The 26,262-nt window shown below is 38.6% G+C and overlaps 1 protein-coding gene across 1 annotated transcript in view; it reads left to right on the top strand.

Moving 5' to 3' along the window:
* The window catches only part of FARSB (phenylalanyl-tRNA synthetase subunit beta), a 65,416-nt gene that overhangs the window by 25,751 nt on the left and 13,403 nt on the right, over nt 1–26,262 (top strand). Inside the window, exons 12-16 of the mRNA XM_033111961.1 lie at nt 177–384; nt 887–967; nt 5,080–5,172; nt 9,702–9,819; nt 22,336–22,491. Coding sequence (XP_032967852.1) covers nt 177–384; nt 887–967; nt 5,080–5,172; nt 9,702–9,819; nt 22,336–22,491 — 656 coding nt within the window. The remainder of the gene's footprint in view (nt 1–176; nt 385–886; nt 968–5,079; nt 5,173–9,701; nt 9,820–22,335; nt 22,492–26,262) is intronic.

Below are 26,262 nucleotides of genomic sequence, written 5' to 3' on the forward strand. Positions count from 1 at the left end.
TTTTCCTGAAAGAATGCTTGGAGAGGGTTAAGTGATGATAGAACATCAGTTAGGATGTCTCGTGTCTAATCAAATCAAAAAGAAGTGTTACTATTTCAGGTAGTAGCATATAAACAAAATATAAACATGTTTTAAATAATCCAGTGAAGTTTATAGTTTGTACATTCCTATTTCAGAGAAACTCCAGAGAATCTTGCTAAGCTTCTGACCAGGATGTACTTAAAGTCAGAAGTCATTGGCGATGGGAATCAGATTGAGATTGAAATCCCTCCGACAAGAGCTGACATTATCCACACGTGTGATATTGTGGAAGACGCAGCTATTGCTTATGGATATAACAACATTCAGATGACTCTCCCGAAAACATACACCATAGCTAATCAAGTAAGATTGCACCCTTAAATAAACACTCCTTATTGTTAGAAACGGATTGCTGAATGCCAGGAGGGTTTGGAGAAAACCAGAACATAGGAATTAAGCAATATTTGGACATGCTGTGCTATGGGAGGCATTTGCTGTGGAGAGGATACAAAACAGATGCCCAGTGGATTAGAGTAAGTTGAAAACCTGTGATGACTAGTTCTTTGAAGAAAGACAGGTTTTGAGTGTGGAGCTCTTGTTGAATCTCTAACGGGGAGATTCATTTTCTCAACCTGGGCCTGGGGGCAGAAGCTGTGTGTGGGAGAGGTGAAAGTGGGGTTGTGTATGTCTGTGTGGAAGTATCAGGAGTGAGGTGGTGGTGTTGGTGGAGAAAGCGTGGTACAAGCAGTCTATCAGTAACGATGGAAGGGTGGTTTCCTTTTAGTGACATGTTCTGTGTAACTCTTTTTCAAAATTGGAAATTTTATTGAGGTGAAATAAAGGAAAAACCTTTTTTCCCCCCCAGCTTCCCCTTAATAAGCTCACGGAACTTCTAAGACATGACATGGCAGCCGCTGGATTCACTGAGGCCCTTACCTTTGCTCTGGTATGCTTTTTTTGCTCAGCTGGTTGTTTACTTTGAATCTCTGAATTATTTATTCAATGATTCCTCATATGAATTTATAAAATCTAGACGGCTGAAATTTCCAGGTTCTAGAAAAATAACTTTATTATTTGATATACAATTTCTGGTAAAGAAATGTTGGGCGACTTTTTTTTTTTCAGTCACAGAAAAACCTGACGCGGTGACTTAACAGGTGTCTTCAATGACAGATGACCATGTATTGTATAGTTTCACGTAAGTGTTGAGGGTTCACAGTGAATTTCATACCAAATTCATTAAGTTAGAATCTTGCGTCGTAATTTGGTCGTGGCTGTGTCCACTAGATGCCGCCCTGGTTAAGGGCTTGGGGACTGTTCCACATTACACTTATTTCTTTGTCTTTGAACATGTTCACAAACATTTGTTTTGAGTTGAAAAGCTGACATAAAAGGCCTAAATCAGGAAATGAATTTTATTACAAAATCAGAAGGAAATCCCCCTCCCCACCAGATTGACCATTTGAAAAGAATAAAATGTGCCACTTGTAGCTCCCTTTTCTCTCGCTGCACATTGCTGTGGTGCTGACCGTGGAGATCCGGAGTACTCAAGTAGGTTTCAACTTAATGACGTGGGGCAAAAAGCAAAGCAAGACAAAGACAACCAGAAAAGCGACTTCTTTTATTCCTCCCTCAACTCAATTCCAGCCCGAAATTCTCGATCTATTGGAGTAGAAGGCAGGAATGGAATTACTACCAGTATACAGAGGGCGGGTGAGGAGATGCCGCCTCTCTCACGTCACTTTATTGAGCATTTGTAATTCATGGGATGGTGACATCAGAAGGGAACTTATGGATCTCGTTCCCCACCATCTGTTGTCAAATTCAGCAATCATCTGTTCGTTCAGCGACATTGGTAGTGCCCCTGTTGGATGCCAGGCACTGTCCCAGTGAGGAAGCCTGACGCCAACAGGAGATGATGAGCACCTAACAGTTTACCCAGACGGCAGGAGACCTGAGCAGAATCCTGGCCTTTTGACTTCTAGAGCGGTGCTTTTCTGTTTTCTCCTCCTGGGTATGTATGCTAGGCTCCTGGTTCCATGTCATTCACATACACACAGGTACATATCCAGTTGTGAGCACTAGTGATTTTATGGAACATGAAATACAAAACAATAGCATTGAGAAATGTATTTTTTAAATTATGTTCAGCGGCACGGGATTTCTTTTGTAACTGTGTACCTCCTGGCCAGCAGCTGCTGTGCAGAGTTCATCCCTCACTGAGGGCTTTATGTACGTGATGTCATCTCTCAGTGCAGCCCTGGGAAGTGGGTGTCCCCGTCTCACACAGCAGGTCATGTAGGTCACTGGCCGCCCTCCACTCAGCCAGTTGGCTGTGGACCAGGGATTCCAGGCCAGGCCTGTCTGTACCCAAGGTCTGTGACTGAAATATCTCCCACCGAAAGTGCCAGTCTGTTCAGCCGTCTCGAGTCACTTCGTCACATGGTTTATTACCAGAGTGGAAAGGAGGGAGGTGTTAGAGAGTTTCAGATTTGCAGTAATGATTTCCCTGCAGGAATTTCAACATTAAAGATATTTATAAAGTTACATACTTTTTAAGCAAGACTAAATATCTCTGAGCCTTGTATCTACTTTTGCACGAGTGATAGCCCTGCTTTTCCTAAAACCCAGCCCTTGGTTTCCCAAGTGTAATTCACAACTTATCATTATGATTTTTGTTATATCTGTGTACTAGTTGTAATATACTAGTTGTAATATGTTTTTATAATTAGTGTACTTTTAAAGCTATCTACTTTAGTTTTACTGTCATGCAGGGTGTCATGCAGGGTCTCTGGTCCCATTCCCCGCATAAGACCACAGGACATGGTGAGGCCAAAAAGGAACACCCACGGAGCCATAGATAGGGGAGTCATACCACTATAGTCTCGCTGGTGGCTGGGTTGGAGACACAGGAAACAGGATCCACACGACCTGCAACCTGCTGTCTGCTTCTCTGTCAGCCAACCAACCTCACTTGTTAGCTGTAATCCTCCGTGCTAACTGCAACCCGCTCTTGCTAGCTCAGCCACCATCTTCTTGCTAGCCCCTCATTTGTTGCTAGCATAGACACAGCAGTTATATTAGTGGCCAATGACTCACTGGTTACAGCTGATGGCCAACTCGCCACAGCTGATGGCCATCCTATCATCCAATCATAGTTGATGGCCATTTACTACCTGAGACAACATATTTCCACGTGAGCCGAGAGCCTGGAAACTGTACTCCTGGCTCTGTCCCTACAATTATTATAAAAATATTTGTAAAAATTATGGGCTTCATTTACTTGTTATATTTTATTCTAACACTTGAAAATAAATACAGCAATATTAACATTTAAAAAATACTCCTTCCTGTATACCAGCTACTGCCACTGCAGGATACCTTGATTTTAACTGCTTCTTATCTCCATGCCTTATCGTCCATTGAAAAGTAGAAGTTCACTCATACCTAGCTGCGTTGCCATGTGTCTGTAGAATCTTTTTTTATATATAGACAGTACTAGTTCTCTTTGAGAATCAAATACATTTCCTAATTAATTGATCATATTATATTCAAGTCTTGTTATAAAAACTCCTCTGTGCTATGGGCAAAACAGTTATTCCTAGCGTGCCTGCCACCATTCTCTATCTCCGCCCTGGCAGACCAGGGTGCTTTTATCTGTTGTGCCTGGTTGTGGCTTCACGATCCTTCCCAAGAGAGCATGGCAAGAATCGTTAGAACTGGCATTGGCGTAAAGCGAATCCAAACCCATTTTCTTCCCTCAAGGTAAATACAGGCCAGCTAGCTCTTGAAGACCATTTTGTACAACAGCGTAGTGAGCAGTGTCACCCAGTATTGGAAAATAGTACAATGATCTGATGGTACGTCGGTTTGCATGTTAAGTTTTAAATTCTTTTTCAATAAGTTAGTATTAATATATGTGATAATTGCTTATTCTTAGTCAAGATTTATTACCGTTGGCAATATTTTTGATCACTTAGTTGTGCCAAGCATTTTGCGTTATCTCATTTATTATTAGACTTGCTGTGTCTACTAGTAAGTTTTATTTTCACAACTTCTGCCTACCATCCTGGGTTGTTTTTTTTTTTAATGTTTACAGTAGCTTTATTCATAACAGCCACACATTGGAAACAACCCAACCACAAAACACACTTTTTTTTAACTTTTATGTATTTTAAGTGTGTTTTCCAGGACCCATCAGCTCCACGTCAAGTAGTTGTTTCAATCTACTTGTGGAGGGCGCAGCTCACAGTGGCCCATGCGGGGATTGAACCAGCAACCCTGGTGTTATGAGCATTGCGCTCTAACAAACTGAGCTAACCAGCCGTTCCTCCATCCTAGTTTTTGAGGGCGATAAGCATCTTTCTCTTTTTGGTGGATGAGTGCTTAGCAGTTTGTTTATGCCTCGGAGCTGTAGCAAGCGTATAAGCACAAAAGTTAAATGATACAGTAGAAAGAACATAGGGCAAAATTCAGGCCATGTAAATTCTGCTCTCAGGCCTACTATTCTTCTATAATCTGTGGATTTAGCAGAGATTACAATGACAGTCGAAGCGAAAAGCGATAGGAACACGGAGGAGGGAGAGAATAACTGCCTAGAGTCATGAGGGATAGTTTTATGGAAGAGGCAGAAGAGATGTCTTTTAAGTAGAGCCTGGGGGATGGCAGCAAGTAGGGCAGGAGACTATTTCAGGTAAAGATGGGGGAAAGTGTAAGGTTTGGGGAATGGGTAGGAATTGTAGGCGATTAGACTGGTAAAGTGAATGGGAAGAGCGTATACGAAGGGCCCGAATACAGGTTATGCCACCATCTCCATGTGAAAAACTTACAGTAGCTCTGAGTCACGGCTAGAACTCCTCAGAAGAGAACTATCAATGTTAAGTTGCATCTGCTGTGGGCCTGGGTTAATTGATATGTTTATTCTTAGCTTATTCGTAACTCACATGTAGACAATCGACATGGCTACAAGACCATAAGTTGACTTCCAGCATTAAACACTTTTTATATTCCATTTGGTCACCGCTGTTCCATGTTGATCTATGTTGTGTGTATTTTCAGTGCTCCCAAGAAGATATAGCTGATAAACTTGGTCTGGATATCTCTGCAACAAAGGCTGTGCACATCGGTAATCCAAAGACAGCTGAGTTCCAGGTAGGAGTTTTAAGTAGATAAGAATTTGGGTAAAAACTCACGTGCAGTACATGAGTTATGTAAAGTCTCTTCAATTATTATACCCCAGATGGCAAAAACCTTGGAGCTTTTTAAAAATCCCTTCTTGGGTAAGTTTTATAGTTGGTTCTCACATACTTTGCTGACAAAAATTCTTAAAACGTCTCGTAATCTTTTCTCGATTAACTTTATAGCTGGTTCTTACTTGCTTTGTGCTATCCAGCCCAGTCTGAACTTTCCATTTTATAGTTGATTTTTTAACATTATTTTCAGATTTCATCTCCTTTCCACTCGTTTGTCATAAATGCATCAACACCTGTTCTGAGTACCTCCTTGAAGTCAGTCACTTTGATATTAGTTGTTGACTATATTGTGTCTCTCTCAGTAATTGTCTAGTTTACGGATCGTTTCATAGTGTGTTTAGGAATGTTTAAGTGAGAATGATGCTACCTTAATAGCAAATGTTAAATGACTTAAATTACAGTGTAGGGTATTCATTATAAAAAGAGAATATTTCAAGGTTATAATATCTTTGCTTATTAATAACTTCCGATAATCTCATCTCATACTAATAAGCTCTCGTTCTGTTTTTCTTGTATATACAAGTTCTTTGTGGTTTTTAAAATCTAGGCTTTAGGAAAATCATGTCTTCGAGAATCAAGGCAAAATTTAGAATTGGAGGGAAATGCTTTTAGAAAAGTTAATGCTATTATAAAATAGTATCTGTACTCTGATTTGAGATAGTTATTTTGAATCTTGGTTTTCACTTCTGTAAAAGCAGGGGGATGGATTATTTCAAAAAATTCTATAAGTATTTAAGTGTAACCTTAAAAAAAATCTAACTTTGGTCTATAGAACTACCTACTGATGTGGCAGATTAGAGGTAATTAAAGAACTAATTGGTACTAATATGCATCAAGTACATGAATTTTTCATACTCAGTGTCACAACTTTGAAGGATCCTTACGCTAGTTTGGAGGGGTTGTGACAATGAGTTTTTATGTTTTGTTTTCTGAGGTCCACTAGCTTTTGCACTGCTTTTAAAAGATGCCCGTGGTGTTCTTTTCAATAAGATACATTCAAATTCATTTGGGTAGAGTGAGTTTTCAGTAAATCTTAATGGATTTTTATGTGAGTTCATTCCAAATTTTCCTCTTCTCCCAGTTTCATTTACCAAGCTTGATAGATTTCTTAAGATGTGGTGATGTTATGTTGTTCAGGGTTTATATCCTGTCTTAATCTACTTTATATAAGTAGAAGGAAAACAAATCAGAAACACATTAAATGTCACTATAAGTAGCTGTGGCTCAGCACACTTAAAAATCAATATTTCTGCGTAAAATACATTAGAGATGAAAGGGAGTCTTTCTGTTTTTGATTTTTTTATTGGGGAATATTGGGGAACAGTGTGTTTTTCCAGGACCCATCAGCTGTAAGTCAAGTTGCTGTTTTCAGTCTAGTTGTGGGGGGCGCAGCTCAGCTCCATGTCAAATCTGTTGTTTTCAATCTAGTTGTGGAGGGCGCAGCTCACTGGCCCATGTGAGAATTGAACCGGCGACTTTGGTGTTACGATCACTGCGCTGTAACCACACTGAGCCAACCAGCCACCTTAGTCTGTCTTTTAGACTTGATAGATAGATTCTATATTTTATTCCTGCTTTACCAACAGGTATGTCCTACCATTGCTAATGTGGCTAACAGGTTTATATTTATTTATGGTTAAATTAAATTTAAAGTTGCACAGGGTCTTGTAACTCAGTTTATTGTCGAAGCCTGTTCTCTCTCCTGTGTGATTCTTAACCTTGGGCTGTTTTCTGATAGTAGATACATTATGATTAGTAGTAGATTATGTGAATGGATAAAATAAGAGAAATATTATTTAGATAAAATATCTAATATTTTATTACAATTATAAACAAAATTACAGATTACCACATCCCCCCAAATTGGCAATAGTATTCTTTAACATCTTCAAATATCCAGTCATTGTTCAAATTTTCCCAGTTGTCTCCATTTTTTTCAGTAGTTTGTTTAATTTGTGATTCACATGAGGTTGTACATCAGAGTTGATCAATGTGCATCTTAAGACTCTTAAATCGACAAGTTGCCCTTCCACATCTCCCTCCCCTCGCCCTCCTTCCCTTTCTTCCTCCCCTCCTTCCCTAACCCCTCCCTTTTTTACTTTGTTGAAGAAACTGGGTCATTTGTCCCATAGAGTTCTCACATTTCGGATTTTGCTGACAATATTCCTGTGGCCCTCTATTTTTCCAGTAAATTGGTAGTTAGATTTAGAAGCTTGATCAGATTCAAGTTGAAATGTTTTTATATTGCTGTAGGTTTTTAAATAAGCAAATAAGGCTTATCTATAAAATAAACTGAAAAGAGAAATAAAACCTAAGAAAAGTTATCTACAAAAATAGACCGTTTATATTCCAATAATTTAACCTTTCTTTTAACATCATGGTTTTGTTTCTGTGAATGGTTGGGGCACTTATTCTCAAAGAGGAGAGGGAGTTGTGGGGAGAGTAAAGGGTATTTAAGAAAGCACCAGGCTGAAGGCTAATAGCCGCTTGCTGGTCGCGTGGCTGTGATAGGAAAGATGTTCTCTTTTTCCCTCAACCCACAATCTAGCGAATCCTTTCGGAAGCTTACTCTCTTACTCATGCAGGAGATAGGAGGGTTGCTGTTTTAGCTCGCGTGGTCAGGGCAGGCCTCCGTGGGAGAGGACCTTTGAGCAGAGACTTGAAGGAAGTTAGATAGCCACATGTGAGTCTAGAGAAGAATGTACCAGGCAAAGGAAAGCGCCTATGTGGAGGCCTGAGAGGGAAACCTGCTTGCGGTGTGTGGGTGTGGGGCTGGAGCAGGCCTTGACGTTGGTGAAGGGACCAGTCCCAGATTCATATAGGGCCCCATGTAGGGTATGGATTTTATTCAAAATTTGATGGCAACCTATTGGAGATTTTTTTTTTTTATTAGTTTCAGGGGTACAAAACACTGTACTAGTCACACATTTACACCACTCACAAAGTGATCACCCCCTCCCCCAATCTACTACCCCTCTGACATCGCATACAGCTGTTACGATTCCATTGACTCTATTCCCTATGCTGTTGGAGAATTTTGAGAAGCGGAGTTGCATGATCTGATTGAGGTCTTAAAGGATCCCTCTGTATGGAGAATAGACCATCAAGTGGCAGGAGGGGAAGCAGAGAAATCGGCCTAAGAAGCTCATACAATAGTCTGGGCAAAAGATAGTGGTATTGGCGACTGATGGCAGAGCCCAGGCGGTCAATGATGACGTCATACCACTGCTCTCCATACCCTTTCAGTAACATGATGTGTTGAAAGCTAGCATATCTCACATATATTGGAATGAAGAATTTATGTCACAGGGAAAAGCAGGGAAGTTTTGATTTCTGTCTTTCTTTTTTAAGAACTAGGATATATATTTGTACTTCTTTGGCTACTAAGCTGAAGACTCTAGTCACAGCCCATAGCAGCTGCGTAGTTTTTTTAATGCCTGCATGTTTGTGGTCTGTTTTCCTCATTGTCCTGGTTTTTTAATTATATTTACATTTTCCCTGTGGTTTTTAAAATTTTGATTAGTTCATATTTAATCTATTTAAATACTTGTATTTTTTATAACTACTTCAATTATTTTATAAAATAAGGCAACTTTATTTTAAGCTAACTTTAAAAATGATAATAAAATAACCAGTCCTAGATTCAAGCAATTATGTGTGCTCTAATAATTGTTTCTCACTTATTTTTTAATCACATTTATGATTTTTCATTTTGTAAGTTTGGGAGGCAGAATGTTTTCAATTGTTCTAGTGTGCTGGAATTGAAAATTAAAGGTGACTTGGATGTTTAGGCATTGCATTTTCCAGAAGTGTGTTCCTATGAAGCCATAGAGTCTTTTAGCTTTGTCTTTAAACCAATTCCAGTGGTTCCCCCCTTATCCACGGTTTCACTTTCGGGACTTTTAATTAACTATGGTCCACTTGGTCCAACAGTATTAAACGTAAAATTCCAGAAATAAGCAGTTCATACGTTTGCAGTTGCATGCTGTTCTGAGTAGCGTGATGAAATTTTGCGCCATCCTATCCATCCTGCCCAGGACGTGAATCATCCCTTTGTCCAGTATATCCACACTCTGTATGCTATCTGCATGTTCGTCACTTAGTAGCCGACTAGGGTATCAGCTCGACTGTCGCAGTATGGCAGTGCCTGTGTTCCAGTAACCCTTATTTTACTTAATAATGGCCCCAAAGCGCAAGAGTAGTGATGCTGGCAGTTCAGTTATGCCAAAGAGAAGCCATAAACTTTATCATACATGTGTATGTATGGAAAAAACATAGTATCGTAGTATATATAGGGTTTGATACTGCCTGCGGTTTCAGGCATCCACGGGGGCTCTTGGAACATATCCCCCCACAGGTAAGGGGGGATCTGCTGTCGGTCTGTTTGGTTCCTATTTAGTCAGTGCAATTTCATGTCTTCTCCTGCAGGTGGCACGCACTACCCTTCTTCCTGGCCTCCTAAAGACCATAGCAGCAAACCGGAAGATGCCCCTCCCTCTGAAACTGTTTGAAATCTCCGACATTGTAGTAAAAGATTCTAGCAGAGGTAAGAATGAGTCGCCTTTAATTTGTATACTTAACGCATTTTGTTATTATGAAAATTTCAACTGTATATAAAGGTAAATTGTATAATTAGCTGTGTGAATCCAGCACCCAACTTCAACAATTATCAACACGTGGCTAACTCAATTCTCCTTATTATTTTAATGTAATTCCTAGACATCATATCATTTCATCAACAAACGCTGTAGTATGTAGTTCTAAAAGAGACTACCACTTTTGTTTTGTCTTTAAATAACCCAGTACCATTATCCTATTATCAAATATCTAGCTAGTGTTTACATTTTCCCAATTGTTTAATAAATTTAATTCTCATGATTGATTTATTTGAATCAATGCAAGCAAGGTTTAGATATTTGGTTAGTCTAGCTCTCATTTCTTTTAATAGAAAGCAAATTTTAACAATGAATTTAATGTTTTTGAAGAGCCCTGTTAAAACCTCACCTTGAACAGCACTATGGAACATTTCTTTTTTTCTTACATCACGTGATTTACGTAAATATCATTTTAAGGTATTTGGTATCTTGTCCTCCTACTTTGTCAGTGACTGTTCACCACCACTGTTGTACTAGACATTGTGAATGTGTTTTAGCCATTTTTGTCTCTTTTGAGTGTGGTCTGGACTTATTAGTGGAGCAAGTTTCTTGGTCCAGCATTTGGAACGCAGTGGTTGTTTAAAAAATATACAGTTACTGAGTAGTTACCCCTGATTTCCGAGGAAGTCTCTCATTCAGACTTCCCCATGTCTTCCAAGTTTATACAAGTCTGATTGTTTCGAGCTGTGTGAGATGTCACTTCTTAGTGAGCAGTGCCCTCAGCTGACTAAATTGCTGGCAGTATTTCTTTAGTTCTCTGGATTTAACAGTTCAACTCTTAGCAGTGCTTATTCAGAGAGTTATAGTCCAGACTGCAGAATTTGGAGTATATTCTTTTGAGTCAGTTGACAAAAGCAGAGAGGCCTTTTCCTCAGTTGCTCCTGAAGAGGATAGTATGGCATCTTTCTAACCAGCAAAAGCAGTCAAGAACAATCGCTGTAAATCGACCTATCAGAGGAAATAGGCATTACAGATGTATGTCCAGTATGACTGTCTGGGGACTGTCCATAGTGAACTTTTTAGCCAACGCTGATTCCATCTGCTCCCCGGTATGCGGCCTGTTTTCAGTTACCAGCATCACCCTGCATTTGTGTGGTGAATTTTACTTTTCAAAAAACATTTTTGACATACTTTTTCTCTTTTGATTGTGAAATCATCTCTTAGGCAGATGAGATAGAAAAAAACAAAAAACAATTTAAAATACAGGAAAATTGAGACAGAAAAGTACTTATTTGCCCAAGGCTGTGTAAATATTGGACTTAGAGCTAGGGTGAGAATAATTTTGGTCTTAGAAAATGAAAGTTCCTTTTAATATCAGTCTGTGTAGAATGTTCGTTGGGTGGTAAATCTACTATCATAGAAATCTGAAAACATTTTCAGTGCCAGCTGTAAATAATTTTGAGAGTTCTTCTTTCTTTCTGCCTCAGATCCCCCAATGGTATAGATAAGTAAGACTTGATTAAAATTCCAATGTCAGATATTTCTATTAACTTGGACTTGTTTTCTTTATCTTAGTTCTTTGAGTTTTATGTGGTTCGATCCTTGGCGATTCAGACACATTTGTAAATACAGGATTAGGTTAATTACACTAGGTTTCTTCAAAAGTTTTGGAACACTATTTCCGCAGTAGGCTTCTGCCTTCACTGCACGGCTGGGCCTGCTTGCAAGCAGGCAGCTGAGAGCTGGAGTCCCCACAAGTGTCACAAGGAAGTTTTCGCTGTTGGCACGGAGCACTTGGGAGCACTTGACAGTACTGCCATCCTGGGCAGAGGTGCCTGTACTGTTTCCTCTTTTCCTCTGTGTTCCTTAGGCTGGCCCAGGCATGGACTCCACTCTAACTCAGGGCTCATGCTTGGCGATAACCTCCCCTATCGAGAGACAGCTGGTCTCAAGTGTTAGTGCTGCAGTCGTCACTTGGCAGACAGCCCTGGTGGTAACCCCAGGAACTCAGTCCATGTATGTACTTGTTTACTCAAAAGCTAGATTCCTGCTGCACTTTGTTTCTTTAGGCAGATAGTGCTCATCTCTGTAGCCGATGTCTTTAGTTCCTGTTTTCAGTTGTGATTATTCTGCGCTGTGTTCCTCATTGAGCCATTTCCATCTGGTAATTACTTTTACCTGTTGTCTTGCACCATTTTTCTTTAAAATTTTCTATCATATCAGTGGGATTTGAGGAATGAGAGGAGGTACATCTGCTCGGTAAGTTTACCATCTTGAAAACATAGGTTTGCTTTAATTTATTTGGACTCTGTTTCCTCTTTAGGTAGGCCTGGCTTTTATTTCCTAACAAAAGTGGCTTTTCTGATGGATTGTTCTAAATACATACATGTGGTCCCCTTACTTGTCATCTGGTGTACATAGAGGACTCTATAGGACCCGCAGCACGGCACCACGGTTCCGAAGAGACTGTGCAGCCAGCAGGCCTGGGATTGAGTGATAGTTCTGCCATGTACCAGCCGCTTAACGTAGACAATTTATTCAATCTCTCTGTGCCTTAGTTTCTTCATCTGTACCATAGGAATAATGATAGCACTTAATTCATTCGATTCATTATAAGGATTAAATGAAATTGCATTTGAAAAAGTTGCAGTCACATAATAAGCAAGGTTTGGTGTCTGCTTTTACTATCAGGGTACTATTATAGCAACTCGCAATGCCAGAGACTTAGCACCCTGGTCTGGTAATTTCCTATGAGGATGACTTGAAAACCTTTGTGGGCCATTCAAGGGTTAATGTCACCTTGCCGAGGCACTTGGGGCTCATTTTTATCCTAACCTTTGACTTAATTGGTTTTTCTTCTGTTGCGCACTGGTGTTTTGTTTTGTTTTGTTTTTTTAGTATAAGAAAACTAAAATGTACTAATACGGGAATTTTAAAAAAACAGGAATGTTTTTTCAGTAATTCACCACCCACTTCTTTTTAATGAATTGATCACATATGTTTTTACTGCCTTTCAAACCAGTAAACATTTTGCTGTTGGATTTACATTAGCCATTTCCTCCTAAATAATTGAATCTATTTTGAAGAGAAAAAAGTCTCGATGATCAAAAGTGAAATGATAAAGGAGTGTTCCAGTTAATAATGAAAATGTCCCAAATTTTTATTAGTTGGGGCAATACCCAAACTACTGGTTCGAAAAGGGTAGAAGTGTGTGGCAAGAGTGAACAAGACAGTCTCATTCATTGCACTTGTAATAAAGTATTTCTTAATTCCTTTTTTTGCTAGGGACTGTTTGGCATATAAGGGAAAGAGTTACCAGTCTTGAGGGAGATGGATCAGGGAACAAAGTTTTACAGATAGCGCTCCGAGGGAATGTACAAGGTGCCCTCATAGCACAGAGAAGGGAGTGACAGTTGCCACTAACTTGTGTTGTAACACTTCGGGAAAACCCAACACTACCAGCCTCACGTCAGTTTTGTGTGGGCAAGCGTATCTCCCAAACTGGAAATGCAAAAGGAATCTGTACTGGATTTCAATATGCCTCCCACAAATGTGTCTGACCTGCATTCCTGTAAGAGTCAATGAAAGACTGCTAGCCCCAAGTTTCATGCTTGACCTCATTGGACAGTTTCCTAGGCTGTTGAGGACTTTCTGACCGACCGTCTATGTTGTGAGGCTGTCGGGCTGACTGCCTGTTTAGTGACTAGGTCAGGCGCACTTCTCAAGTGTGAAGATTTCCGCTCTGACTCAGACACATTCCAGTTCTTTGGGCTGTGCCAGCCTCTGCATTTATTGAATCTTAAGGTCCAAAGTGGCTGCAGCATTTGAAAAAATTAGTCATGACTCAAAGGACTAAGCTGATTTATCCCTTTTGCTGGACAGAGTGGCATGTGTCTGTGGAACGAGAAGTTAATGCTGTCTGCTGTGGGGTAAATTTTCAGCTTCATGGCGGGGACGTCAGTAGGGGCAGTGCTGAAGCTATCAGCTCAGGTTGCTGTGTGAGTTATTGATTGGTTCCAGTGGTTAATACTTTTGTGTTTTCTGTTCGATGTCAAGGATAACTAAACTATCAACAAAATAGTAAAAATTGACATTGGAGGAGCAGAGGACCTAATTGTGAATTGCTAATCTTTATGCCCAGAAAGGCAGTTCTGTTTTACAAAGTCCAACAAGTTCTGGCTTTTTATTAAACGCAGATCGAATTCTGCCATCGCCATTTATCCCATGATGGTCACTGAAGGGGCCAGTGTGCCCAGAAACTCACTGAAACGGCAAGACAAAACAGCACTGGGTTGAGTTTAAGTTTAAAAGAACCATAGCCTGTGAAAGATGACTTCGTTTGGCTTTGTAAAGTGTATATAGGGTGAGGCAGATTTAGCACAAAACAGCCATCCTGTTGTCAATTTGACATATATCTGTGGGGAACCCTGATAATCAAATTGCCATGCATGTTAGTTTCAACTACTGCATTTAAAGAATTGGGGGTTTTAATAATTACTTTAGTAGATGGAACAGATGGAAGGCCTTGACCACTCAGAGGGCTCTGGTTACCTCTCTCTTAGCGAGCACGCTTCCTCCAAGCCTTCACCTCTTACTCAGACCCTTCACTCCTCCTTTCTCCAAAGTGCTGCTGCAGTCTTGGTACAAGCTGCATTTCCTCTGCTTCCCAGATCACTGTTTTAAACAGTTTCTAAAATTGTGTTCTCCCTGAAGTTTTTCTAAATCAGAGAACGATCTACTTTTCACCTCAACTAGTTTGGATATGGAGTCCCAGAATTTATTATTTTTAACTTTATTTGTAATATATATTGAAGATTTGTGTTCCTTTCTTCTCCCTGGGCTACTGTAGCTGCATGGAACAGAACTCACTGTTCTTTTATGATTTGGTTAGTTCTTTCCATTTGCTGTCGGTTTGTACCATTCATGTATATCTTGTATTGTAACCTACTAAAATACAGGGGCCAGATCTTTATAGTTTTTTAATAACTCTTTGCTTAATAAAGAGTCCAATAAAAGCGTTTTCATTATGAGCTTCTGAAATACTTCAGCTCTGAAAAGTTGTCCATTAATTCTGCAGCCATCAAATAATGGCAGATTATCTAGCATCCACATGTGGAATGTGGTTTTCTGAAGAGGGCTTATGTCATCAGTCTGGATTAATTTAATTTTACTACTTCATATTTTTGGCATGTAGAATTTCCAATTAATAATTCAAAAAATATGGGTGTAAGGAACATTGACATTAACAATATTTGAAGTAGCATCATTCGCATATGTGATGGCATCTTAACTGTGTAAATAACATCATTTTTAATATAGAAAGTTATTTTAGTACATTTGGTTCCACATAGTTAAGATCTGCTAACGTGAGTATAATGTGCTCTGTCATGCGTTGCATATTATATTTTTTTTAATAGATAAAAATCCGTTCCAGGTTTATGTTAACTAAATAAAAGCCAACCTACGAGGATATAACTTTTTCCCCGCATGCATTGAAAAGGTCATAGATTTTTTTCCTCGCATTTTTTTTCTTGGCTTTCAGCATTATTTAAAAAAAGAAAAAGCTATATTTCAGTGCTATACTATAGACAGATGCCTTTTAAGGAAACTTGTTCTTAAAATTTTATTATGTTTGTTTTTAAAATTTATTTGTAGAAAAGATACTTGTAGTATTCTTAAGAACTTTCATAAATATGTATTTCCTATTCAAAAGTAATTCTTTTCTTTTGGTATTAAAAAAAAAAAGCACATATCCAACTTCTCCCTAATCCTCCTCTTACAATTAGTTGCCAGACATTTTCTGTGCATGTGTAGCCATATGTTTTACATTTCTATATATAGCCATGGATATGCATAGATTTTTTTTTTGTTTACACCAATAGAATTATGCTTTACCTGTCCTGCTTTTTCCTATGAACCTTGCTTTTTGCTACAAACACATTTTCTCCACCTCATTCTTTTTAATGGCTGCATAATTGTATGGATGCGCTATAATTTATTTACTCAGACTGTTAATGATGAATATTTAGATTGCTACCAGATTTTTGTTAAAATATGTCTGTCTCAATGAAAGTCCTCATACTTTTACACACTTTATTTTTTTACAAATAAAATTGGTCAGTTCATAGGTGTCTACATTACATGTTTGCTGTCTTGTCAGATTCTCTTCCAAAAAGGATTTTGTACAAATTTGCAGTCTTGCTAAGACTATATAAAGGTGCTTGTTTTCCTACATTAGATATAATTTTTTAAAGTGTATGTCTTTACAGGATTTTTAGCTTTGGTGAATTATTTAATACTACACTGGAATTTTTCAGGAGATATGGATAAGCTTCAGTCTATTGCGGACCAATATTAAAAAAATTTATTGAATGGAATAGACTACAAATCAAGGTGCTTTGTTTTATTTTCTGAACTTGGCCAGACTACTCATTTCAAGCTCAATGATTATCCTGGAAGCCTTTTTGGGTCCCAGTTAGGCTTTCTCCTGGCATCTCCATTTGGGCTTCTAGATGAATGTGAGAATAGAGATGAAAAAGTTAAAGAAGACTCTGCCCTTTTCCAGTCTGTGCCATATATGATAACATAACACCCTTCATGTGCTTTTAATCATTGGTACTTTGGTGAAAGAGGATCTATACCAAACAAGAGTCTATTCTCAAAATTTGAGTTGTGGGGCCGCTGGATGGCTCAGTTGGTTAGAAAGCGAGCTCTTAACAACAAGGTTGCCGGTTCAATTCCCGCATGGGCCAGTGAGCTGCGCCCCCTGCAACTAAAGATTGAAAACAGCGACTGGACTTGGAGCTGAGCTGCGCCCTCCACAACTAGATTGAAGGACAACGACCTGGAGCTGATGGACCCTGGAGAAACACAGTTTCCCAATATTCCCCAATTAAAAAAAAAAAAAAAATTTGAGTTGCATGCAGTAGTTATCTACTAAGGGACATCATGTACTATTCTTTTTTACTTTCTCTTCTTTAAAAAAAAATCATTTGGCATGTTCTTTCCACTTACAGAATCCTAGCCAGCTGCCCCTCCTTTGGGTGGTTTAGATCAGCCTCTCCAGGCAGTACTTTGAAGTCTGTGAAATATATTGGTAATTTAGGCTGACATACTTGGCAAGCCAAGTTAAAAAGCAGAATTGTTTGATGGCATGACACAAGAGGTCTGTTAACTGAGTTATAAAGAACTGAGTCATTTCCAACAAACCCTAGTTTTGGCATGAAATTGGAATAGTTCTTATTTTGTGGCTTGCAGTCAGTGAACTTTGTGATGTAATGTGGTCCCTCAGTGCAAAATACTAGGAAATGGGAATTTTACTATACCTCGCAGTTTCTCCAAGGAGGAATGGATAGAGCTGAGTATGTGGTTCTTTTCTCTTTTTCTCAATTCGGCCACAGAGAGAATATGTTAGCAAGATGTTGAGGAAGCAAGTCTAGAGGGAGTGGTAGCACTAGGGAGATGTGAAAAACCAGCCCATCAGTGGTGGGAGTTGGGAGTGGCCACCTAAATAAGGAGTTCAATGTAATTCTTATGATTTTAGTACAAAGCGCTAAAAGTCAGTGGCCTTTTTAAAAAACATTGCAAATTGAATCTAAAAATATATAGCTCATTATCATGTGTGTGTGTGTGTGTGTGTGTGTGTGTGTACTCTAACATCCTGAAATCTTACTTGCAATATAATGTTTTAAAGTCCTATATTTTTTTATTGTAACTTTATTATTCTGATCATCAAAATCATTTAATTTTTTTTTTTTTTAAATTCTTAAGTCTTTAAACCAGATGTTGCTCTTCTTATCGGAAAGGTAAGTTTTACATAATTTGGAGATCAGGAAATAAGTATTCCAAGGCAAAGGTTACCAAAATAAAGCTTCTAGTTTATGTTGCTAAGCTCTCTGAATGGTGGCATGACTGTTGTGCTCTCCTCTCACAGCGAAAAATGGGACAACAAAGCAGTTTCAATACGGGTCTGTATGTTAAAGTGGAAGCATGTGACACCGACAAATGGGTACCACATGGCAGAGATGCCCAGGAGCAAGTCAGTGTTATGAAAGGGATAATTTAGTTCTGTTTCATTTCATTTTATTCCCTTCAGGAAAAGAGAGAGGGGAGAGAGAAATAAAAAGAGAGAGAGAGAGAGAGAGACAGAAAGAGAGAGAGAGAGAGAGATCCTACAGAGGAATGAGGCCCTCATTTTAATTTATGCATGTGGTTAGCTTAGTAAGGTTTTATGCCTGCTTGATTTTAATATTAATCTTTATTCTTACACCTTCAATTAAAGCTTCTGGACACCAAATTTCTGTGTCCTTGCAAAGGGAAATGATCTAGAGAGTGACATAGTCCAGTCCTCCTTTCCTCCATCAGCTGACTCTTGTGCTGACTTAGAATGTGGCCCGCTGTCTGGTCCGGCCTTGTTAAATTTTTGTGTGCTTACTTCCCTTTCCAGGCTTTCTTCCTTGATTCAGAAAGTAATTGTTGAGGGTTCTGTCCATGCAGGCCCTGTGCAGGCTTCGACCTTCACCCTCTAGGAGATACCTAGAGTGTAGTGCCTTGAACATAGTAGGTACTAAGAAATGTGACGTGACAAGAACAGTTATTTCTCCACATGTGTTCAGTCAGCCTTTAACTTAGAATACACTCTCCATGAGTTACAATACTGCTCATGGGTAGAAACTTTGGCTAACTGACTTCTAAAAATAATTTATTCCAGTTGCTTAACTAGAATTCTTACATATCATGAAAAATTTTCAAAACTCAAACATCTGTTTATTATATCAGAAACATTTCCAGAATGCACAGCTTTGACCATATTAAGTAGGTATATATCCATACATAAGTTTGCCCTTATCTTATTTGTTTTCATCTAAATCCATTAGAGACTTGGAGATTTTACTTAAATCCTTTAGAGATTGAGAGATATCCCCTGTATAGTGTAAAGAGCGTGGATGGGTTTTAGAGTCAGACGATCCAGGTCAAATCCTGGTTTTGTAACTTATTAGCTATGTAATTAATAATAATTAGCTCCAGCCAGTTAGCTTGACTTTGGGGAAAATCTTTCTGAGCTTTTGTTTCTCCGTTTTATTTTCCCTATTCTGTTTTGTAGGGATAGTAAAACTTACCTTATATGATTGTTTTGAGAATTAAATAAGATTATAGATAAATTGCTAGGTAGGTACTAAGTTCCTGGCACATGGCAGATAATCAGTTAACATTAGCTTCCCTTTTCCTTTCACCCCGTTCATGTGCTTGCTCACTTTCAGATTACTTTAGTAGTTGAGCACAGTGTCTTAAAATACCCATGTTTTACTTGGATATCTGGAAGGTAAAGGGCATTCTATATTTTGTGTCAGTTACAGCAATGGGAATTGTTAATAAAAAACCTTGGAGGCCAGGAGTTTTCCTGAAAGAATTTATTGAGCCATATGCTAGCCAGAAAAAGGACCAGGTCCTGGGGCATGCAGTCCAAGCCGCCAGCAGCAGGACGAAATGGAGAACACAAACATGTCTGCCACCTTGGGATTGACAGAGCTGTTTTATACAGTGAGTTAGGAGAAGAAAGCTGTAAGTTGTTTTGAAAGAATTTACATCGGCTATGATAAAGGTGGCTGGAGAAGGAGAAGTGGGGGACAGGTGCATGGTCTGTAGGAAAAGTGTATTTGCTGCTTTTGGATTGGTTGTGGGCAACAGTCTAGAAAGTTCCTGTGTAACCAGGATGCGGTGGCTTCTGATGTTCAACTGTCTGTCTAATCGAGGAAATAGCCACCTGAACGTGAATGTGAAGTCTCAGCATACTCCTACTCTCTGGCTGCTGTAATCTAATGTAGGACATCTCAGAATTCTTTCTTCTGAGAATAAATCTGTGGAAGGGCTTTTGCCCAATACATGCTAACATGAAGCAGGTTTTTATTTTCAGTTTGTTCCCCCAGATAGGCATGAGCTTATTCTCTCTTTTCCTAGTTTGAAAAGCAAAATGAAACCAACATTTAGTCCGTGTTTGTATTAGAGCAGTGGTCTCCTCCAGAATTTATTAAAGGCCCACAGGTGTATATACTGTTATAAAGTTAAATGGTCACCACTGACTTTGATCTACCTTTATATGCGCTTTTTTTTTAAGAAAAAGTAAGTTTTAATACAGGGTTAGATATTTGTAACCATCACTACAAGATACAAAACAGTTCTATCACCCTGAAAACCCTTCACGTTGTCCCATTGTAGTCAAATCCCCACCCCCAACATCTAACCCCAGGCAACCACGGTCTGTTCTCAGTTGCTATAGTTTTGCATTTTCCCGACTGTCATACAAATCGACTCATGTTGTATGTAGCCTTTTGAGACTGGCCTCTTTCCCTTGAGCATAACGCCCTTGAGAGTAACCTAAATAGTGAAGTCTGCCAACCATTTTGTTCCTTTTTATTGCTTAGTAGTATTCCATTGTATGGATGAACCATAGTTTCTTTGTCCAGTCACCCATCAGGGTTCATTTGGATAATTGCAATTCTTTTTAAAAATATTATCTTTTGTAAGTTCTGAATTTCAAAGTAGAATAATGTATACTAATCAGGGAAAAAAAATTGAAAACAGATGAAACATTGAAAAAATTATACCTGCCCAAACATAACCTCTGTCAACATGTAGGTGTATTTCTCTTCCGTCTTTTTCCTGTGCATAGAGTTTTTTTTGGCTTACGGTTATATTTATATAGTTGTGATTCTGAATGTATTGCTTTTTTAAATGTTTTAATTTTAAAGAGTGTATATAAAATATGGTTTGAGAAGATTACTATAAAACAAACACTAGTACAAACATCCAAATTAAGAAGTGGAATATTTCTTATATCTCAAACTTCTTGTAAGACTCTTCCCCACTAAATCAACTTCCCTTTATCTAGAATAATCACTATCCTAATTTTTGTGATAGTCTTTGCTTCATAGTTTTCTAACTTACGTATATTCTTTAAACAATATAATTTAGTTTTGACTGTTTTTGAACTTTATGGCTTCCTGGGTTTTTTCATTTACTATTTCAAATATTTGCTGTAGCTCTATTATGATAAATGTTTTATAAAGATGCTTTTTAGCCGCATGGTATTCTGATGAGTCATTGTACTGTACTTTATGTAGCCTTTCCCCAATTTAGTTGGTTTCTGATTTCACTATTGGAAATAATGCTTTATGTAGAAATAGTATCTTTCTACAAAGTGTGATCAAAGAATACGGTGAATGTTTAAATTTAAAAAATTATTACAGTTAAAGACACATTGCCATTAATTTAAGAGTAAAATACTCCCCCTTTCTTTGAACACATTTATTCCATCATTCTTGCCTCTTTCTGAAGCAGTTCTGGAAGTCCTTTTTCATGTCTTTAGTTGCGCTGTCATGGCTGCCTCGATGTCATGAATCATTTTGACTTTGGGGAAGAGCCAGAAGTCTCATGGTGCCATATCTGGTGAATAAGGTGGATGAGGACACACCGGTAATGTTTTTATTTGACAGGAATTGCCATACACCAGAAGCAATGTGTGACAATGGAGCGTTGAAATGATGGAGGATGATTGACGGCATACTTTAAAACACATCTTCTCTCAGTTGTAGCTCACACTTGACTGACTGTACCGAACAAGTTGAAACTTGTCACACACTGTTACTAAGGTTTGATGCAATGTGCTTCCTGGATTGAAGATCCCTGCCTTTTTGTTGGATGGCCCTTGGCAGCAGCATTCACCATATTTTGTGATCACAACGGAAAGGCTCCATGTCACACATCGCTTCTGGTATATGGCAATTTCTGTCAAATAAAAACATTACAGTGTGTCCTCATCCACCTTATTCACCGGATCTGGCACCGTGCAATTTCTGGCTCTTCCCCGAAGTCAAAATGACCATGAAAGGTAAACGTTTTGAATTGATTCAGGACATCAAGGCAGCCACAACAGCGCAACTGAAGACACTCATGAAAGAGGACTTCCAGAACTGCTTCAGAAAATGGCAAGAACGATGGGATGAGTGTGTTTGAAGCGAGGGGGAGTATTCTGAGGGGGATGAGTGGCAATGTGTCTTTTTACTGTAATAAAGTTTTATTTCAGCATTCACTGTATTTTTTGATCACCCTTTATACATGAAGCCTTTTGTGTAATTGTACAGTATTGTGAATAAAACAGTATGAAGTTTTAAGGCTCTGATATATGTTGCTAAATTGTTAACAAAGAGTTTTATCAGTTTATACCACATGAGGCCTTGTTGTTCCAGGGTCAGCATTGAGGGTTTTCCACACCTCCCCCAAATAAAAGCACCTCAGGGAATTTGATGGTTGAAAAACTATCATATCTTGAATTTCTAAGGTTGAATGTCTCTATGTATTTACGAATCGTTTTCTTTATTGTTGACTTGGCCCAAGTTTGTGTTGGGGTAAATCCCATTCTTAAGTAGTGATCAGTGTGGCCTTGTGACTAATTCTTTTACTTTTTGCAGATGTAGGTGCAAGAAACTACAGGCATCTCTGTGCCGTTTATTACAACAAGAATCCTGGGTTTGAGATAATCCACGGGCTGCTGGACAGAATTATGCAGCTGCTCGATGTGCCTCCTGGTGAAAAGAAGGGAGGATATGTGATCAAAGCATCAGAAGGTAAGACAGATCAGCTGAATCCAGAGTTAGTGATAATGTAATGAAGAGACCTAGCCCTATTTTTGATAACTTATTTTTTTTTTTTGGTTTTAATTTGGGGGGGAGGCAAGAGAAAGAGCCTCACTTGTTAGTATCTTCTAGAAAATATCCCTCTTCTCTCCCACATTTTAAGAGAACACTTTTCAGAGTTCTCGTAGTGCTGTACAATATCCTTTTGTTCTAGCTGAGCGTTGGTAACCCCCAGTTCCTGGCACCAGCAAGCCACCAGCACCATGGTGAACCCAGAAGTCCAAACTGGAAATTGAGAGAACCTAAACTGATGATTTACACTCAAAAGCCACCTGTCTGAGGCCTTTAAGGCAAAAACAAACAAACAAACAACCAAAAAAAACACCCTCCAAAGTTAAGACTTCACATGTTAGTCACATCATAAAGTTGCCTGAAGAAGGGAGGGATTCCTGTCTTAAAGCCAAAGTACAGGAAAATCTCTATTGGAGAGTTTAAGTTAGGCCAACTATACAGGAGATAGTGCATCTTCTTGAGGGCCTCTGGGAACGCATTTGTGAGTTTCTGGGAAGTGAGATAGGCCTTTGAAAGAAGGGAACAGTGGAGACAGGAAGCAAGGCAAACCACATGAGCAAAGCCAAAAATGATACTCCTGCGGCCTAGTGCAGTTTGGTTTGACTGCAGGGTGAGGAAGAGCTTACGCCTATGTGTAGAGTCCTGAATGCTAGAATATGGGATCTTAGCTAGTTAGGGGCAAATAGTGACGCTCCTTCTTCCTTTACTTTTTTAAGCAGGTGATTCGATCTGTACTTCAGAGGGATTAATCTGGCAGCAATATGAGGTGGGGTGGCATAGAGTAGAGTTGAAGAGATGGTTGTATAGTGTATCTAGAACAGTTAGAATGAGGAACTAAAGTTGGATGTTGGCCATGGCTATACAAAGGAGAAGGCTGATTTAAGAAACCTTAGGAAGGTGAGATGCTCCAGCAGGCAGCATTTGGAAGAGTTCATGATACATGCCGCTTGGAACCTTCTATGAAACAGCTAACACGTATTGATCACATTTTTAAAAGTCAGATTTTTGTCATTCTAAACCTATGATATTATCATTTGAATGTTATATATTTTAGCACCAAAACAATGTAATACTTAGAATTTAATTTCCCTAATATGTAGATGTCTGTTATTTTGGTTTGGAATATAGTTTTATTCTATTAGAAAATACATTCATAAATTGTAACTACTTATGTGTTTGTAGATACGTTTGTTCAGTTTTTTAGGCCAAATTGTTACTGTGGGGTTTGAGTAAGTATGAGGACAGAGTTATGTTTCCTTTTGAATTTACTTTGGTTCTCATACTACAATATTGTAAGGTTTTAAAGTTTTTACATCTGTGACATGTCCTAGATTTATGAACGTGAGAAGTTTTGGTACAACTTCTGTATACATATGGGTGGCCTGGATCAGTACATGTGTCAATAAATCTAACTGGCTTTTTTTAAAAAAAAAGAAAGGGGGTGGATTTACTTTCACTGTCCCTATCATCAGCTTTGGCCAAATCATTTTTCTCAGGATGTTTTCTGTAAGAGCCATCAAGCCAAAGAGAATTAGTGTTATTATAAATAATAGTTCCTCATTTTTCATAGGGATTTCCAAGTCTATTTTGATTATCTAATGACAAATACAATTACCGGTTTTTTGTTTGTTTCTTATGGTTAAAGAAATCAAGACCCAAAGAAGTGGCTTGTCAAAATAAGTAGCAAAGCTGGTATTCTTCATCTGAAATTTCATCTGAAATATATGTATGAATTTCATATATATATTCCAGGTTTGCCAAAAAATGTATACACGTGACTTATATTTATCGTTTGTTATCAGTATATATTATTAGAATTTTAATATAGTTTTTTTCGTTTCTTAAAATATGTATACAGTTCTTTTGCATCCTGTCTCTCTATATATAATATATATAGGTATATATTATACACACACACATAAGCATATAGCTATATATCTCCTAAGTAAATCTGTGAACACAGGAATTTGGTTGCTGGGGTGTGTTTAACTACATCATTTTTTTCAAATTTATATTTTGCATGTAGCTTTTTCTGCTGAGAAAGGGCCTTCTGAGTATCAAAAAGAAGTATACCCTAGAAACAGATTAAGAAGTACCATTTCCTGCCATTCTTGATTACTGAGCTGTCTTCTGTTACTCCGGCATATGGTTTACCTTTTAATAATTAAAAATCCCCGGTGGCTTTGCAGTTACAGTTGAGCTAAGTCTGTTCACCAGAAACTCCTGCTAATGTCAGTCCACTGGCCATTATACTTAATTTCTTCTGTCCTTTCTAATGGACACCGCCAGCTTCCTTCTGTGTGGCTTTGTTTGGAGGTAGGGATGAGTGGAACAGAACTTGATTCCCCTTTGAGAAACTTGGCTCTGTCCATTGTAAGAGAAATCTGGAAGCTCATTTGATCGATCATCACATTGATCCCAAGGAGTTCTTTGACACTGGCGTGTCACCTTCTTATTCAGGCAGCAGCCCTCTGCAGCCTGGGGAGCCTCTGTAGAGACATTCGTAAGACCCCTGAGTTAGAAGCTGTGGTCGCTTAGTCTTACATAGTTCTGATTTGCTGAGCTGAGCACCCTTGCAGTTAAGAACATAGATGAAACAGAATGGCCAGTTGCTAATAGAATAAGGTCAACTGTTGAGTGGAAAAAAGGCAAGAAGCTTTAACTTTTTAGCAGGCTGTAGAGTGTTTTGAGGGTTTCAAAAAGGTTCAACTCAGAATGTTTTGGTGGCTTTGGATCAGATTATTATAGCATACGTACGTGCTCTTTTTCAAGCTTGTTGCCCCTTGTTTTTGTGGTTTGTTGCAAACTAAATTATGTATGTTAAAATGCACTTATCCCTTTCAAAAACCACTTCTGGGCAAGGAGAATTCTCAACATTTTTGTGTTTAGAACAGTTATGTGGTTCCTGGGCAAATCAGTGGCAAACATCCTTTCTTGTAGAAGGTAGTGAGTGGGCTTTGTGTGGGATTGGCTGCATTGACTCCAGGGTGTTCTTTTTCCCCTTGAATTTGTTTACCTGTTTCAGTTTTGCTTATTTACAATTCTACAGAAAATTTTAATATAACTTGAGACAAGAGTCCTGGTGGAGAGACAGAAGTTTTATTTAGAACTTTCAGTTTTGACAATTCTAGTTTTCATGCTGCTCAGAATTCATTCTATGAAATGAAAAATAACCTTGTAAGTAATACGCACATTCAATCCTGCACCATATGTACCCACAGTGGTTATTTAGATACCTTCTGTTACAGTAACACCTAATGATCATTGATTGACCTGTAGGTCATGACCTTTTCCCTCTTTCAGGACACCTTTGAAAGACTTCAGATGCAAAAAAATATGGGTGAAATTGTGATGTTTCCCTGGTCTTCACACTGGTTTTTAGTGTAATATGAGCTTGGAAATATTTGAGAATATATGCTCGAACAACTTGTTGAAGTCAAGGTGTTCCATTTATGGTTTGATTTACACAGAATGTTCTGGACTAGAATAAAGGGGGATCTGCACGGCATACCCACCTTTAGCCGCATAATATCATATCATAATTTAGCTGCATAATATCAGCAAAGACATTATTCTGTTAAGGCATCAGGTTTAAAAGAAAAAAGGTTGGGAAGTTTTTAAGCTCCCTGGCCCTATTACTGTGTGTAAAAACAGTCTGTATCTCTCTGGTTCTCTGTTTATTGTGTTTGA

This window comes from Rhinolophus ferrumequinum, chromosome 8 (genome assembly GCF_004115265.2).
Source record: "Rhinolophus ferrumequinum isolate MPI-CBG mRhiFer1 chromosome 8, mRhiFer1_v1.p, whole genome shotgun sequence".
Classification (NCBI taxonomy): domain Eukaryota; kingdom Metazoa; phylum Chordata; class Mammalia; order Chiroptera; family Rhinolophidae; genus Rhinolophus; species Rhinolophus ferrumequinum.